We start from the raw sequence: 16,313 nt of genomic DNA on the forward strand, positions 1-16,313 counted from the left end.
CTTCGAGGGAGCTGACTAAATCGCAGGGGCGGCTGATCAGTTGGTCAAAGCTTCTACCTCATCTTCAGGGCCCTGGGAGTTTGCAGTGAGTGCTTCTGTTGCTAGACAAGATAGAATGTGTGGTGGTACAAGTAAATTGATTCACTGTTTGGTTTCTCTTCTTATTACTTGTAGTACTCGTTGGTATAAGGGTTGTTGAATGACTATATGGTGCACCTTGTATACTACCTTCACGCTATACCTCTTGTGGCGATTCGCCTGTGCTGCCCGGAGAGTATGGAGAACGGACAGTCAGTGCCGTAGTTTGTCTTGGATGACTGCAAGAACACTCTTTTTCTCTTTATCTGTACCTCCTTATCCTTGACACTCTTCCACTCCCACCCTCCTCCATCGGATTTCGCCATCTCCTCATCATTAACAGTAATTGAAACTAGATTCTCTGATACGCGCGAGATCCCTTGACTGTCCCCAATCAAGCTGGTCCGATCTCCGGCGCGAAGCAATTCAACCAAGATTGATACTGCGCGCGCTACGAGCCATACACGATGGTTGGCAAGAAGTCTGGGAAGGCGCTCCTGCGAGATGAGGGTCAGTCTTGCAATTAACTCTTACTACTCTCGCTGTTGCGCTGTTTCATGCCCTAACTTCTCTGTTCCTAGGTCTCGAAAGGACGGATAACAATATGGATCTCTCCAGCTGGCCTGTGATCCCCGCAATCAACCAGAAAAACTACTACACGTTCGTACTCTGCCCCTCTGTTCCGATAATTCTCAATCCGCTTTTCGCTAATTGCATGTTCACCTGGTTCACAGTGACTATCTCAAGCGCGACGATCAGTACCTGGCGTTCAGACTACAAAATGAAGAAAACCGGAATCGGATGGCCAAAAAGGCCAAAGACCGCGATCGCGCTATGGCGATGGAAAAGACGAATGACCTAGGGATCCCAGAGCCGGAGGCAGACATGGACGGTGATACGAATATGGACGACGCCGAGGCAGCCGCTACGGAAGCGATAGGGTCGAAGGTCGTCGTTATCCATGTCGGTAGCCAGAACTTGCGCATTGGTTTATCTAGCGATGCACTGCCCAAAACTCTTCCTATGGTGATAGCGCGAAAGTCAACAACCAACGAGTCCGAAGACCAAGAGGAGCATCGCCCGAAGAGGTTGAAGCTGGATGATGGCTCGGAGATGGAGCCGGAGAAGAAATTCGGCTCAGAGGTATGCCTTGGACAACTCAATTTGATACTTTGAGTACGTTACCTAAACATTTACAGTTCTCATCGCAATACACAACTATGATGGCCGATCTCAAGACGCACATGCGACAGAACAAGCGCCGGACTTTGCCGAACTCCAAGGAAATGGTGGTCAACTACAATCGTCGAACCGTGCCGGAGACCATCTCAGAGCACAATGATCCGATGCGAGTTGAATGGACCGAAATTCCAGACCATGCACCTGAGTACATTGTGGGACAACCGGCTTTACGGATACCGGACGAGTCAAACCCCCGTTATAAACTTTACTGGCCGATGAAGTATGGTTGGTGTAACGAGCAGGACTATGATAACAAGAGACTTTTGTTCCTGGATATTTCGATCATTCTGGAGGATGCAATCAAGACCCAGTTAGGACTCACAAGCAAGAAGGATTGGCCACAATACTCTTGCGTATTTGTTATCCCGGACCTCTTCGACAAGGCATATGTCACCCAAATTCTTGAGATGCTCATGAGGGAGTTCTCGTTCGCTCGGGTGTGCTTCATACAGGAAAGCTTGGCGGCTACCTTTGGCGCTGGGTTCACATCGGCCTGTGTCGTCGATATCGGCGCGCAAAAGACGTCAATATGCTGCGTGGAGGAAGGCATGTGCGTGGAAAACTCGCGAGTAAACCTGAAATACGGTGGAGCCGATGTGACTGAGCTGTTTATCAAGATGATGCTTTACGATCACTTCCCGTATGAAGAGATCAACCTCTGGCGCAGGTATGACTTTCTGCTGGCAGAAGAGTTGAAGAAGAACGTATGCACAATGAACGAGGCCAGTGTTTCAGTACAAGTTTTCGATTTCCATCTTCGTGTCGCTGGTCAAGACACTCGCAAGTACACGTTTAAGGCATACGATGAGGTGCATCTCGCCCCAATGGGTGTCTTTCAGCCGTCGTTGTTCGACAACTCGATGAAGCTGAATGGACGGAGAAAGCTGATTGCTCGTTCTGTGGACATCTACGACGGCCAACCGAATGACCCAACATCTGCCGCCCAGTCCGAGATTCTAACAGCACTTGCTCCCGCGACCTCTGGCAACCAAGTCAATGGCGAAGCGCAGACGAGCATTCCAGATGTACAAGCAACTCCTAGCCGCTCGCAACAGGTGAATGCCCTGAGCCGTGTGCAGGAACATGAGGCCACTCCTCGCTCGTCCGTTGCTGGCTCTCCTGGACCCGAGGGCACTCCGCAAGCTGGAGGCGCCCTCACTCCTGCACCCGGCGGACAGAGTCAGAACACATCTCAACCCCGCGCGCCCACTGTTGAGGAACGGGATGATATCCTTCCGTCGTTCCCGTTGGACAAGGCAATCCTCACGTCGATCATGCATGCTGCTCGATCCGATGAGCGCAAGATGCGAGACTTCCTTGGAGGCATCATGGTAGTCGGTGGAGGCAGTCTGGTCAGCAATTTCCATCTGTTCCTGGAGGAACGCCTTCAGCTTCTTCAACCGGGCTTCGCCAAGGAGATCATGATCGGCACGCCTCCTAGAGACCTTGATCCACAAGTAGTTGTATGGAAGGGCGCCAGTGTCTTCGGGAAGCTCAGTGGGACGAACGATAGCTGGATCAGCCAGCTAGAATACGATCGTCTTGGTCACCGTCTGCTGGCGTACAAGTGCATGTGGGCTTACTGATTTTAGAATGATTTATTGTTATGGGTGTTCTTGGGCCAGGGATACTCGGAAACTAGAAAGTGCCTATTTATGACTGTACAACCTAATTTATCTTTGGACACTTCCATTGCTATCCTGTCTACATACGGAGTAGTTGGCTTGCGAAAGGTATGAGATGTTGTGAATGGATTCTTAGTCAGCGAGCATAAAACAGCTGGCAGAACATTGTCCACAATCTCCAGGCACCTGTGCACTAACCATAAACCTCAGGCGGTCAAACACTGCAGAATGGCTCCTCTCACCCCCGGTAAGTTTGCGCGATGTCCAGCCCCATTGTTAACAAGAACAGCCAATAATTTGTGCAACTTCTTGTACAGCACTTTGCACTTGACTCGGTCAAACCTGCCGCTAAAACTACGGACGAGACTGTTATACGGGACTTAGAAATCCCTCCAATTGACCTTCCAGCTCAGAGTATGTTTCTCCACAAGCTAGCTCTGGGCATCAAATACATCGCGATACTAATGCTGGGTTCATAGTTTGCACTCCGCCTTGCTCCCAAACTCAACAGGTCGCTCCAAAAACCGACGCCGAAGACTGCGAAACCGATATGTCGAAGTCAAAGGACGGCGGCTCCTCTGGGGGCTTCCACCAGGAATACATAGCTTCTTTGCGCTACCGAAATGACCTTCCTCCTCCTGATATGCCTCCAAAGTTCCTTGACATCCCGCATGATGGCCTTGAGAGATTCCTCACCCCTGGCTTTGCCTCTAACTTGGGGCGGCGCGAAGAGCTGAACATCGACGTTGATGCCGAAGGTGGTATGCCAATTGACTTAGTTGGTATCCCAGGATTGCATTTAGGCGATGAGAGTGGTACGTGTATCTTTGCGAGCTGAGCAGCGGGACTGCGTGCTAATACGGTTTTGATCATAGCGATAATGGCGCCGGAAAACCCTGACCCAATTGACCCCGCTGACCTACCGCTTCTTCTGACCCTCGATCAATTGAGAAATCCGGCACCCAAAAACGCCAATGTCAGTTTCCTGCGTCGCACTCAGTATATTTCCGCCGGCATTCGCGCCCCCGATGGTCCTAAGGTCAATACACCTATTCGCCCTAAACGCCTCGATAAGAAGTCTCAGGATGACCCTACATATATCAAGAAATACATTATGAAGGGATTCGACATTGCCTACCCGGACAGTAAACATGTGGGCGAGGATACGTCAAGCCAGATCAAAGGACATGCTCCGACGAAGCTTGAGGTGGACGCATGGGCTCAGCCTGTGCATCCCGATAACCCAAAGCTAAAGCCCGTCGGTTACTACCCGCTTGTACCAGACCTACAAGGATTTCCGGACCCTGGTGGGTTTGTGCAGTTCAAGTTCGATAAAGCGCCCGTGCAAAGTCCCGGAGGCAAACGAGACGAGCGCATGGACGTTGCGTTGTTACAACCGTCCGACCCAGAGGAGCGCATTATGCAGGAGTACGGCACGAAGAAAGCCTTGCATAGGTCCAATCCCAACCTGTACCCTGACCCTGGACCTGTTCCGTATGATTACAATCTATTCCTACCTGAGAAGAAGGACAAGGAGTCCGTGAAACGCATCCGAGCAAACCTCCAATTATCAAATCCCGACCGCGACGATGAAAGCCTCTACACCCACGAGGGTGCCGACAATACGAAGTTCCATCGCTATGACCGCCAACGGACCTACGCCACCAACTCCCAGACTCTCGGGAACGCCCAGAAACAGATAGATATCGCACTAACACTCTACGACCCCGCGGAAGCAAAGAGCGGCGGGGCTCCACAGGCCCAGAAAGCTGCTTATTACTACTCGATTATCTCGAAGACGCGCCTGAAGCCCGAGCGGTCACGAACTATCGCCCAAGCGGGTCTCGCCCCTACGCAGCCCACGTCCAAGGAAGATCAGGTTCACCAGATGCAAGTCGTGGCTTGCGACCCGGATGAGGCTGAGGCCTACAAACGCTCCACTTACCGCGGCCTCATCGACCCCAAGTTCGCTAAGACGATGCCTCCTCCCCCTGAGCCAGCTGAAGAGCCTGAGTCTCAGGAAGTCGACGAGGCGAACACCGGTTCACAACCCCAAGTAGACGAGGACGATGATGCGGATAGAATGAGCGACGAGTAATCTCGTCATCTTATGTTCCGTTTCATCTCCGTGCTACACCTATCACGGCCAGCAACCATCCTGACGATCTTCACCTGCCCTTGTATCAACATCTCTTGGCACTTGACTGTCTACATTATTATTTGCCAATTGGCGTCGGGCGGCAAAAACAGGCGTTTTGTTCGTTTGAGTGGTATCTATTCTATCATTTTGGGATATTGGAGTTCAGCGAATATTCTTGCTCTCGTTCCATGTACCAGTAGTCGTCCGAGACTACTTATATCTACGACCTGACTTTACGTTCATATATCGAACATAACAAAGCAATCATACCGATACTTCCTCTCATGTATCCATTCTGCCCGTTCTATACCGACCGCCCTCCCACTCTCCACATTTCATCCCAGGCGGTGACCAGCAGTTTCTCCGATTCGGAGCCCGGAGGTTCAACGGAAGTAGATTCACATCCTCGGTTACAGCCTCTCGAGAGTTTGGTAGTACGAGTCCTTGATTGGATTTGACTCTATTGCTTTTGCGCTGAGAGAGGTCGAGTGATTTGGGCCAATTGATGCAATTGCGCTGGTGAGTCGTCCTGGAGACTGAAACTTCCTTTGGGTTTTCATCGGGTTGGGTGCGGCAAAGTCGATATGCGTTGGCTGTCGACGAACTTTCGCTAAGGTTATACTTCAAAGGTCCTGAAGTCAATTGGTGATACCGGTTCCTACTAGAATCCGACTACACCTACGTATATAACGAAATAGACGAAGCGAAGCGAAGCGCCGGCGCAATGGCTACGAACTCCATCCGAAGAGTTACACTTTCGGGCGTCTCCCGCCTCGGCGGACGTCGCCCTCTTACACCGTTTTGCAGACAGTTCCCAAGATCGCAGAGCCTCCGATACGCCTCCGACACCAGCGCAGCAGCAACAAAAGTAACCGCAGAGGCCACGGCCGAGACAGCGAAGGAAACTGTCAAAGAAGCGCCTAAGAAGGCTGGCCGGAGTCTGCGACGGACGGTTGTTGGGACATCGTTGGCGCTCACGCTATTGATTGGGTATGTGTATGGAACGGACACGCGGGCGAGCATTCACCGGTACGGCGTTGTGCCGTTGATAAGGCAGATTTTCCCTGATGCGGAAGATGCGCATCATATTGGTGTTGATGCGCTGAAGACACTGTACAAGTATGGGTTGCATCCTAGGGAACGAGGGGATCCGGATGGAGATGGGGTTTTGGCGACTGAGGTGGGTTGTTCGTATTATTTTGCCCGGGACTGGGTGGAAGCTGCTTGGGCTTGCGCTTATGCTTATGGTGGATAGGTCTTTGGGTACACACTGGCGAACCCCATTGGTATTTCGGGCGGACTTGACAAGCACGCTGAGATTCCTGACCCATTGTTCGCGATTGGTCCTGCTATCGTCGAAGTCGGGGGCACGACACCGCTACCGCAAGACGGCAACCCGCGTCCTCGTGTCTTCCGCCTTCCCTCGCAGAAGGCCATGATCAACCGGTACGGCCTCAACTCCAAGGGTGCGGATCATATGGCGGCTATCCTGGAGCAGCGCGTCCGCGACTACGCCTACGAGAACGGTTTCGGAGCATATGAGGCTGCTGAGCAGCGTGTGCTGGACGGTGAAGCTGGTGTGCCCCCGGGCAGTCTCCAGCCCGGCAAGCTTCTAGCCGTGCAAGTGGCTAAGAACAAGGCCACGCCTGACGGCGACATCGAAGCCATCAAGCGTGACTATGTGTACTGCGTTGACCGCGTTGCGAAATATGCCGATATCCTCGTCGTCAACGTCTCGAGCCCTAACACACCCGGCCTCCGCGACCTCCAGGCCACTGCGCCTCTCACAGCTATCCTCAAGGCCGTCGTCTCGTCCGCGAAGAGTGTGGACCGCAAGACCAAGCCCTACGTCATGGTCAAGGTCAGTCCTGACGAGGACTCGGATGAGCAAGTTTCCGGGATCTGCGACGCAGTCCGAGGCTCCGGCGTTGACGGCGTGATCGTCGGAAACACAACGAACCGTCGCCCGGACCCTCTACCCCAAGGTTACACTCTCCCGGCAAACGAACAGGCAACATTAAAAGAGACCGGCGGGTATTCAGGCCCACAGCTGTTCGACCGCACAGTTGCCCTCGTGGCTCGGTACCGCACCATGCTAGATGCGGAGTCGGAAACGGCCGGAAGCGCCAGGGAGCTAGCAGCGACTGCTGCGCAAGCCGAGCCAGACTCGGAAAACGTTCCTTCTGTGGAAGCGCCAAGCGCTTCGCCGCGCAAGGTTATCTTCGCTTCGGGAGGTATCACCAACGGTAAGCAGGCTCGCGCTGTTTTGGACGCAGGGGCCTCTGTTGCCATGATGTACACGGGTGTTGTTTATGGTGGCATTGGCACTGTCACTCGTGTGAAACAAGAACTGCGCGAGGAGAAGCAGTAAGATACCAAAAGATTTGATAGAATACAAAATAGAGTCGGATTTGGCCCCTTGAAAGTGATTAGCCAGTTACTGCATGTGCTTCGGGGCTATGGTAGCCTCTCGACCGATCGTGCGAAAAGTACCATGTACGGTCAGCCCGAAGTAGATACCGAGTAGATTGTCGTCAAATATGATGTGCGGATGGTGCTGAGAACGGGTGGTATTCCATGAGGTTATCTCGCATTCGATACTGCAGCATGGCTTGCATATATCGCGACCACGTTCCTCTAGCGGAGAGGAAGGGAAAGACGCGATTAGAATAAGATCAAATTATGGATTAGTCTATACAAAATTGGAGTAACGTGTGTGTTTGATATGCCGTAAATATGGCCCGTTCATGAAGCGCGTCTATAACTTCCGCCTGCGCCGTAAAATGCGTTGTTTGATTGCATTTGCTTGCAAAGTGGGCTGGAGCTTCAAGTGAGAGTTTCCTCGACTTCACGAACGACCTTGCGCACACCCTCGATCTCATGGGCAAATCGACCCAGAAACATACCGTCAACAGCTGTTCCCAGACCTCCCGGGCCCCACAGACCGGGTCCAGCACTGCCCCCGTACAGGATACGGACATCTCCGGATCTCTGACCGATCAATGCGCGAAGTCCATCTACAACGGCGGAAATATGATCCACGCTGGCGGGCTTAGGTTTTCCGATGGCCCAGACAGGCTCGTAAGCAAAGATGACAGGTGCATCGGTTGGAATGGCATTCAATATGGCACGAACAAGTGGTTCGCATTCGCGCACTGCAAGTCCAACTGCTGCTGAAGCCACTGGTCCAGGGGCACTAATTTCTCCAATGCATACTAAAGGCACCATTCCCTGTGCACAGGTTGCGGCCGCCTTGCGTGCTGCCTGTTCGTCTGTTTCCCCGAAGATGGAGCGACGTTCCGCATGAGCTAACTCGACGATGGAGACACCCAAGGAGCTAAGCGAAAGTGGTGAGACTTCCCCGGTGTATGCTCCCAGTGATTCCCAAAAGCAGTCTTGTGCACCCAGAAGTAATGGGGCGGGGAGCGATGGTCTATCGTCTGATGATAGGGTAGAGGCGTATTCCTTAATGATTTCCGCACAAGGATAAATCGTGAGAAAGTCCGGGATTAGAGCGAGAAGAAGTTTAGACCGATTCTCCGGGCGAATGATGTCGTTCTTGGGGTCGAGAAGAGCGTGGCAGTATTCGAGGGTTCGGGACGGCTCAAAATACATTTTCAAGGAGATGAGCAGTAAATTCTTCGGCAGGACCGGGTAGGTCTGCTTTGTGTTGGTAGCCATTTTTTCGGGTATCGTCCGCAGTCCGTGTTTTCTCGATGCGAAAGGCTCTTTGTGCCTGCTTGCTGCCGCCGATTTGACTCTGTTGGCCTGGCTAGATATGAATTGCTGCGGGGGAGCGAAAACAATAACGATAGCAGGAGAATGATGACGAAATGAATCGAAGGTCGTTGGACCCGGGTCAGGAAAAAAATTGCCAATCACTGCAGAGTGTCCGTTAACAGACCATCCCTTGCTGACGGCAGATAATCTCATTGGATACTAGCAGCACGTCTTTGAGGCCGAGGGAATGGAGTTGCACTCGGTGGACTTACCTAGTAAGAAGAGAAAGGTACATAGATCGTCCCACGCAGTGCATGCACTTATCCAATGAGGCCAATTCCCGGACAGTTGTGCTCCGCTCCGCGATGAGCGATGAATTGATGAGTCGATGACAGTCTGGAGAAGACGATCCGGGGATTAAAATGGAGAACAAAATGGGGAGGAGAAAAGTGGACGGGCGGGGCGCTCGGGGTCTGGGGAACTTCAGTGTATTTGAACTGCCAGGCAAGGGATGGAAAGATCAGAGGATCCAGAGCGCCGATGAAGAGGTCATGAGACTATTGTACAGTCGGGGCCGGTGAGAGATAAATCAGGATATAGGATCCGCGGGATGAATGAGGTATCCCGGGTTGTGCCTGGACTGCTCAACCGGAGGTGCTGAAAGGAGCCTCCCGTAAAGCTGCTGTAATGTTTGCGAAAGATTACGGATAATGTGTCTCGCGAAGGTCAGAAGCTCCGGTCACGGCTGGTAAATTACATAGCGGGGCAGACTCGGGATGGCAGGTGGGGTAGCTCGCCGAGCCGAACTGACGGACTCCAGCGTCACGGTGGGTTTACCCCATACTCCATATCGAGGATACTTAGTGTGGCTGGTAGTAAAAGTACTTCGATCTAGACATCTCCCGGTGTACGGAGTCAATTGAACGGTTAATCCAATATGATACTCTCAGCAGGCAATGTAGCTTAGAGTAAGGAGTGCGGGGCCTACGTCATTGAGCACGCAGCTCTGCGGGCTAAAGTGAGTTTCGGTGCTATTGGAACCGGGATCAGGATTATTGCCATGGCCTCGAAAAACAGACCCGATGCTCCTCGAGACTAGCGTTTCGTCCTATACGACTGTCGAAACAAGCTCCACCTGCGTCCAGGCAGTCGAAGGATTCAAAGTGCGTGGTGGCGCGATTGAACAGATATTCTCGACGCTTTGCTCCTAAAGCCTCCGAGTGTCTGATCATGGATTGGTTAGATGCTATGCATCCCCCTTCATAATGGTGGCTCTTATTAAAGCAAGGTTGAGAGACTTGCCAGCTCGATGTCACTTTCATCCATTCATGGATAGTAACAGTGGATCTCTGAACATCAATCAGAGCACAACACTCATACAAACCACATACAACTGGGCGTGGAAGATACGCCGAGCCAGCCATGACGCCAACGTGGAGACAACCAAAGAGTCGCATGTTTGTTGCTGGAAGTAGCCGGATTGGACCTGATGAGGCACGGCTGCTAACTCCGCTCGAGTCTGGGGGTATCAGCAAGGCCAGCGATGATATAAAAAGCCTCTGTGTTCCCATTCTTACGGGTCTCATCTTCCCTATCCACTTGAACCTCCACCAACCCCATCTTCTGTGATCGTCACTGCATACTTAGGGTCTTTGATCGATCTTCTTTTGCCTTTACTTTCCACCTCCATTCACTATGTCTCAGACTCAGAGCCTTCGTATTGTCTTTGCCGCCGATGAGGCTGGCCAGCCCTACAAGGAGACCCTCAAGGAGGTCCTTGGAAAGAACCCCAATGTCAGCGAGATCCTCGATGTCGGCGTCAACTCGACATCTGACAAGACTGCATACCCTCACCCTGCCGTCGAGGGAGCCAAGCTCATCAGAGACGGCAAGGCTGACCGTGGTCTCTTCATCTGCGGCACTGGTCTGGGTGTTGCCATCTCCGCCAACAAAGTCCCTGGCATCCGCGCCGTCACAGCCCACGATTCCTTCTCTGTCGAGCGTGCCATTTTGAGCAACGACGCTCAGGTACTCTGTTTCGGCCAGCGCGTTATTGGTCTCGAGCTAGCAAAGCGTCTCGCGAACGAGTGGGTGACCTACAAATTCGACCCCAACAGCTCTTCTGCCCCCAAAGTCCAGGTCATCAAGGACTATGAGGCCCAGTTCGCTCAATAGATGCCAACCGAATGGTCGAGACAGGCTCAGGCGGGGGCCCCACTCTTTCGACTATACAAATCGGACCGACGCCGACTCTGCTGCATGACCATGTCAAAGGGACTTGTTTGAAAAGTCAACAGTGCTCGTGACACCATACGGACTCACAGACTGTTCGAGAATTTCTGATCACCGTTAATGCACGGGTTCAGGCCAGACCAACCCCTAGCTTGCTCATGTTGTGCTTTTCTTAGCGACGATCCTTTTTACCTTGCGCAAGTCATGATACCACACAAGCAGGATGAATTTGGCGGGCCAAATAATCTTTGTTATTCCTCATCTACTGCCTACAGGGATAGAGATAGAATAAAATTGTTTTCATCTGCTGCCATTCAACTTCTCGTGCATAGATGTAGACTCATAGTACTGCTGAGTCAGATATGATTCTGTGGGGATCCATTGCTTTCGATCCGTATTCACAACACATTAAACAGCACATAATTTCAATGTGAAGATGGCTTTCATACAAGGGGCTTCTCCTTTCTTTCAAACCCTCAGGGCGAAGACTCGCTACCACCTGTCTGTTGATTGAACTTGCACTTCCGGATCTGCTCGAAGTACAGCCCTCGAGACAGAGTACTCACTACGGTACTCAAACGAACTGCTGTCAGCCTTGGCTGCGTTTGCACCATCTTAGCTCAGGTTTATCTGAGAGATAGTCTACTACTGACTCAACATTGATCGCTCCCCACAGCATCAAATTGAGGTGCGCGTGTCTGTCGCCCCTGAGACTATCTATATCCAGTATATCCGGCTCGGTGGACCAACCGCCCCACCACCTGCCCGGAATCCGCTGAGCAATTCACGGCAGTTCCTGACGCTCTTGAAAGAGTAACCCGGGCGTGGATTTCCCATTTCTTCACTTCCGAAGCAAACTCCCTGGTGACCATGTCAAACGATCCACTCAAGAAACAGGGCGACGCTGCCTACAAGGATGGCAACTACACTGAAGCGGAGAACCTCTATTCCCAAGCGTAAGCCCAACTTGTGCGAACAAATCTTTCCCTGCAAGACTAAGAGGTGGCGCATTTACAGAATCACAAAGAACCCCCGCGAGGCAGCAATCTTCGCGAACCGTGCCCTCACGCGAACGAAACTCGAGAACTGGCCCGGCGTTGAGCACGATGCGCGCGTTGCGATTGACCTCTATGGACTGAAGTCGCCATACAGCCTGAAGAGCTGCAACTACCTCGCGCAGGCGCTACTGCATCTCCAGCGACCCCAGGAAGCGTACGATGTCGCTATCGATGCATACCGCGCGAGTCTTACCGTACGGAACACCGACATAAATGGAAAGAAAATCCCCAGCCAAACGGAGAACCTGTCCAAGACTGTACTGCGCGCTAAGCAGCAGATCTGGGCCGCCAAGGAGACTGCGCGGCTGCGCGAGATGAACCAGACGCTGGCGACGACGGAGCAGTTGGTTGAGGCGGACCTGAACCGTGCGTTGGGCGATCTACAGGGACAACTGGATCGGGGCGAGATTGGGCAGACAGGGTTCTTGGAGAGTCAGAAGGAACTGCGGGAGGATGCGGAGAAGAACATCCAGAATGTTCGAGAAGCATTCCGTATTGCCTCTAATGGCGAGGTGAAAGAACGGGTAAGCTGTACAACCCTAGTCCACTATCCCGCAGATACTGACGGACCAGGTCGTCCCCGACTACCTCGTTGACGGAATTACCTTTGAAATCATGCACGACCCGGTCATCGTACCCTCAGGAACAAGCTTCGACCGCATTGGGGTACTCAAGTACGTCGAGCAATCTGGCGTGGACCCCATTACCCGGGCTCCCATGGCCGTCAGCGACCTACGTCCCAACTATGCATTGAAAGCAGTATGTGAGGAGTTTTTGACCAAGAACGGCTGGGCCGTTGATTGGTAGTCTTTTGGCAGTCTGTTACCTTTCTTTCCATCTTGTATATTTGAATATCTCTTTGGCCGTTTAGCATTACCGGCGTTGGTGGATTTGAATGCATCACATAGAGCCAGCTTGAACTGTGTGCTTAATGGCGAACTTGGCCCCTTTTTCTCGTCAACATTTCAGAGCACCAAGATTACCAGCAGACAACATTGACTATTCCCTGCGCGCCACTCATTGCCGGCCAGGTCACAGAGTTTCGGCTTCCCAATCCCACGGTTGAATGTAGGCTCGGAAACTCCGTTCCACCAACTCCATCACGTTTCCCCCCAAATAAACTCGTGTCTCCACGTTGAGTTGACATTGTTCCGCATGCCTCTTTCAAGGCATTGCATTGCCAACTCAATCTATTATCCTTTAATTTCCCATCTTCCCTCCACCCGTGGACACCACTCCGCTCGCTGCTTCCCCCTCTCAACAATCCACTTTGAATGGCAGTTCTTGTCTCGCTCATTGACTTCAGGCTACTGGGGATAAATACCCAGCAAACTATGGTGTCTGTGGGCCATCTCCATTATGACCGGGGCATCGGCTGGTTCGGCGCATCTCGCATCCGACCTGTAAGTTCTTCTGGTCAAATGCTCCTGGTGCTTGATTATGAGTGATGCACTGACAAGCTGGATCTAGAATTAGTAAATATGCATGCCCACGGACAAAATGGAGGACGCTGTCCAATTCTTTCTACCAGCACCGCATAATAAGATCTATATACCCTGGAAACCTGAGATACTCAGACACTACAGTACTGGCTGTACATGCCTGCCTCAATTACCCTAGACTCTCCAAGTACATTCTGCGGCATGCCTTGATCGTCCCAGGCTTAGGCGTGTTTGTTTATTGGATGTCTTTGTACCCCGGGTATTCTTGCGTGCTGAAAGCAATTGCCACTGGAAACAATGCCACCCTGACGGTCACGGGCCTGCCTCTCCCCGCAGGGGACCTTTTTCTTTCTTTTCTCGCTATTACAAGGCAATGACAAACAAACGAAGCAGAAGCCATGTAGACAATCGTCCTTAGCACTCAAGATGAGGCTTCCACCTCTATATACCATATTACTTCGGCTGAAAAGCCATGCTCTGGATTTCGATTTCACGCCAGATACCCACGGCTTCGATGTCAATGACTACGTGAGTTGGACGACCCCTCCCCAGGACACAAAGAACACTTCTGACAGCTATCGTCTACGCAGAAACACCTTCCTCTAACGCTCGACCTGGCAACTTCCCAGCGCGCCGTGCCCTCCGCCGGAAACTCCTGGTGGACGTCCTCATACATCCGTACCCTAGACGACAGATCATATTTCATTGTCTCGCATGTCGGTAACCCAGGCGTTGGATTCTACCGGTACAGCATCCTGGACATCAATAATCCAGAGTACTACCAGCAGTACGCATACACAGGCACGACGGCCGATCCCGTATCCGCGCATATAGATGGTGCGAATGTAACCTTGCCAACGTACGGGTTTGAGGCTATAAACCCGGCGGATACACTAGCTGGCATGCGGACATGGAGCACCTCGGGCTTTGAATTCAACCTTTCGTTTGAGTTCTCGTCACCTGTTATACTCAATGGCGGCTCGGGGACATTTACCTGGGGTCCGTATTCCACGACTGAGTGGTCTCTTGTTGCAGGCGTCACAAGAGGAAGTTTCGTTGTAGATAATGTTCAGCTGACCATTGACCCCGAGCGTTCATTGACCTGGTATGACCGGCAAATCGTCTGGATACCAGCTGACGCTGGCCCTGCAGCATCACATAACTGGACTTGGTTCCAGCTGCATTTTGACCACGAAGACGGGCACAGAGGTGAAAAGACCCGGCCCTCCAAAATCTCCGCCTGGATCTGGGACTACGCGGATAATCCCCGAGTACAGTTTGCCACAACGCATAGCTCCTCGGCAGGGCAGCAGCAGGTCATGCCTTTGACGGAGTTCTCGCCCTCGAATTCCAGAACATGGACGTCACCTGGGTGCGGAGGTACATATCCTCTTGAGTGGGACATTGCGCTCGCGGATGGAATGAGATTGCGCATTGAGGTTATTAGAGACGAGCAAGAGTTCTGTAACCCTGAGCAGCCATTTCAGCCAACGTATGAGGGCTTTGTCTCTTTTCACGGGATAGATGGGGATGGAAATGAGGTTGGCGGGTTCGGACTTGTGGAGGTTTGTTTGGAGAATATTTAATGACAATACGGGAGATTCTTGGGGAACCGGTAAGCTTGTTGAGATTGGTTACCAGGTCAATATGCCCGGTCAAATAACCTGACCCTGACCTCGGGATATTGCTGTTGTCATGTGCAGGTACCTTGAGGTTGATATGGATCAGAACTAAGATATATCTGAGTCCAATTTGCTCCGAGACAAGTCACAAGACACTCTCCAGCCTCGGGACTCATCAAATCATCCTAATATGACGTTCATAGGTAGCTAGGTAGCCCAATCCGGCGCAGAGTAGCAGTACGTAGAACAGAGCTAGCCCAGCTACCCCACCAAACAGCAACCAACACCCCACCATTTTTCCGAACCCCTCAACCATCTCTCACATTTCCCCATCTTCACAACCCAAACCCAACTCAAACAACCACGCACACGCATACCAAAATGTCCGTCCCCGCCTTCACCGCCGCCCTCACAGCCTCCCAAAACAAGGAGAAGTTCTCCGCCAAGGTGCAACAGCTCGCCGGCGCCATCGACGCCTCCGCCCTGAGCGCCGCCATCGAAGCCATCCTGGCCGGCGGCGACGATGCCTCCGTCTCCGACGCCGAGCAGAGCAAGGCCCTCACCGCAGGCTTCGAGTATGCGACTGAGCTCGTCAAGGAGCTGAAGAGCTCGCCTGGGAACGATGATAAGCTTAAGGTGTGTACTCCCCCTGCGCCGTGCACCGAGTTTAGCTTGGTGTGTGTGTGTGATTTGCTGTTTTGCTTGGCTGGGTTGGCTTGGGAACACTGCGTCTGCGTCTGTTGAGTCTGGATTGTGCTAATATGTTGTTTCTTTTCTCTTTTAGCTTTACGCTTTCTTCAAGCGCTCCAAGAACGAGGAGCCTGCTGCGCCGGGCGCGTTTGCGTTTGAGGTGTGTCCTTATTTCCCATTTTCTTTTCATTCCTAGAGAGGAGTGAGTAGGCGAGCGAGCGGTGGAATAACAATCAGCAGGCCAAGTACAAGTACAACGCGTGGAAGGAGATCAAGGACATCAGCCAGCAGCGCGCCGAGGCTCTGTACATCCAAAAGGTCAACGGTCTCCTCGAGTCGATCGGCACCAACTAAGTGTCGGAACATGATGAGGTACAGGAAGAATAGGGATAAATGCTGCATTGGATAGGGTGATCTTTAATATCTATATATGATGATTTCCTAATCCTTGATACAAAGACGGT

At 52.1% G+C, this 16,313-nt stretch overlaps 7 protein-coding genes across 7 annotated transcripts; 6 read left to right on the forward strand and 1 right to left on the reverse strand.

Annotated features, from left to right (window-relative positions):
- Positions 1 to 545: 545 nt before the first annotated feature.
- Positions 546 to 5,043, forward strand: DSM5745_02558 (Paf1; the record flags this gene model as incomplete). Its single annotated transcript, XM_026744574.1, has 8 exons — positions 546 to 588; positions 660 to 738; positions 813 to 1,221; positions 1,278 to 2,887; positions 3,156 to 3,192; positions 3,263 to 3,359; positions 3,425 to 3,760; positions 3,821 to 5,043. The coding sequence occupies 8 exons, from the start codon at positions 546 to 548 to the stop codon at positions 5,041 to 5,043; spliced, it is 3,834 nt and encodes a 1,277-aa protein (XP_026607737.1).
- Positions 5,044 to 5,809: 766 nt separating this feature from the next.
- DSM5745_02559 (dihydroorotate dehydrogenase 2) lies at positions 5,810 to 7,456 on the forward strand (the record flags this gene model as incomplete). Its single annotated transcript, XM_026744575.1, has 2 exons — positions 5,810 to 6,265; positions 6,341 to 7,456. The coding sequence occupies 2 exons, from the start codon at positions 5,810 to 5,812 to the stop codon at positions 7,454 to 7,456; spliced, it is 1,572 nt and encodes a 523-aa protein (XP_026607738.1).
- Positions 7,457 to 7,911: 455 nt separating this feature from the next.
- Positions 7,912 to 8,766, reverse strand: DSM5745_02560 (triose-phosphate isomerase; the record flags this gene model as incomplete). Its single annotated transcript, XM_026744576.1, has 1 exon — positions 7,912 to 8,766. One exon carries the CDS (start codon positions 8,764 to 8,766, stop codon positions 7,912 to 7,914), a length of 855 nt encoding a protein of 284 aa, XP_026607739.1.
- A 1,734-nt stretch (positions 8,767 to 10,500) lies between these two features.
- DSM5745_02561 (RpiB/LacA/LacB family sugar-phosphate isomerase) lies at positions 10,501 to 10,980 on the forward strand (the record flags this gene model as incomplete). Its single annotated transcript, XM_026744577.1, has 1 exon — positions 10,501 to 10,980. One exon carries the CDS (start codon positions 10,501 to 10,503, stop codon positions 10,978 to 10,980), a length of 480 nt encoding a protein of 159 aa, XP_026607740.1.
- A 927-nt stretch (positions 10,981 to 11,907) lies between these two features.
- On the forward strand, positions 11,908 to 12,902 carry DSM5745_02562 (putative U-box domain protein; the record flags this gene model as incomplete). The annotated part of the gene is made up of 3 exons (XM_026744578.1): positions 11,908 to 11,993; positions 12,055 to 12,619; positions 12,669 to 12,902. 3 exons carry the CDS (start codon positions 11,908 to 11,910, stop codon positions 12,900 to 12,902), a joined length of 885 nt encoding a protein of 294 aa, XP_026607741.1.
- A 1,061-nt stretch (positions 12,903 to 13,963) lies between these two features.
- Positions 13,964 to 15,123, forward strand: DSM5745_02563 (uncharacterized protein; the record flags this gene model as incomplete). Its single annotated transcript, XM_026744579.1, has 2 exons — positions 13,964 to 14,065; positions 14,128 to 15,123. 2 exons carry the CDS (start codon positions 13,964 to 13,966, stop codon positions 15,121 to 15,123), a joined length of 1,098 nt encoding a protein of 365 aa, XP_026607742.1.
- Positions 15,124 to 15,540: 417 nt separating this feature from the next.
- DSM5745_02564 (uncharacterized protein) lies at positions 15,541 to 16,203 on the forward strand (the record flags this gene model as incomplete). Its single annotated transcript, XM_026744580.1, has 3 exons — positions 15,541 to 15,795; positions 15,944 to 16,009; positions 16,090 to 16,203. 3 exons carry the CDS (start codon positions 15,541 to 15,543, stop codon positions 16,201 to 16,203), a joined length of 435 nt encoding a protein of 144 aa, XP_026607743.1.
- Between the last annotated feature and the right edge of the window lie 110 nt (positions 16,204 to 16,313).

The sequence above is a fragment of the Aspergillus mulundensis genome, assembly GCF_003369625.1.
Source record: "Aspergillus mulundensis strain DSM 5745 chromosome Unknown scaffold_1, whole genome shotgun sequence".
Lineage (NCBI taxonomy): Eukaryota > Fungi > Ascomycota > Eurotiomycetes > Eurotiales > Aspergillaceae > Aspergillus > Aspergillus mulundensis.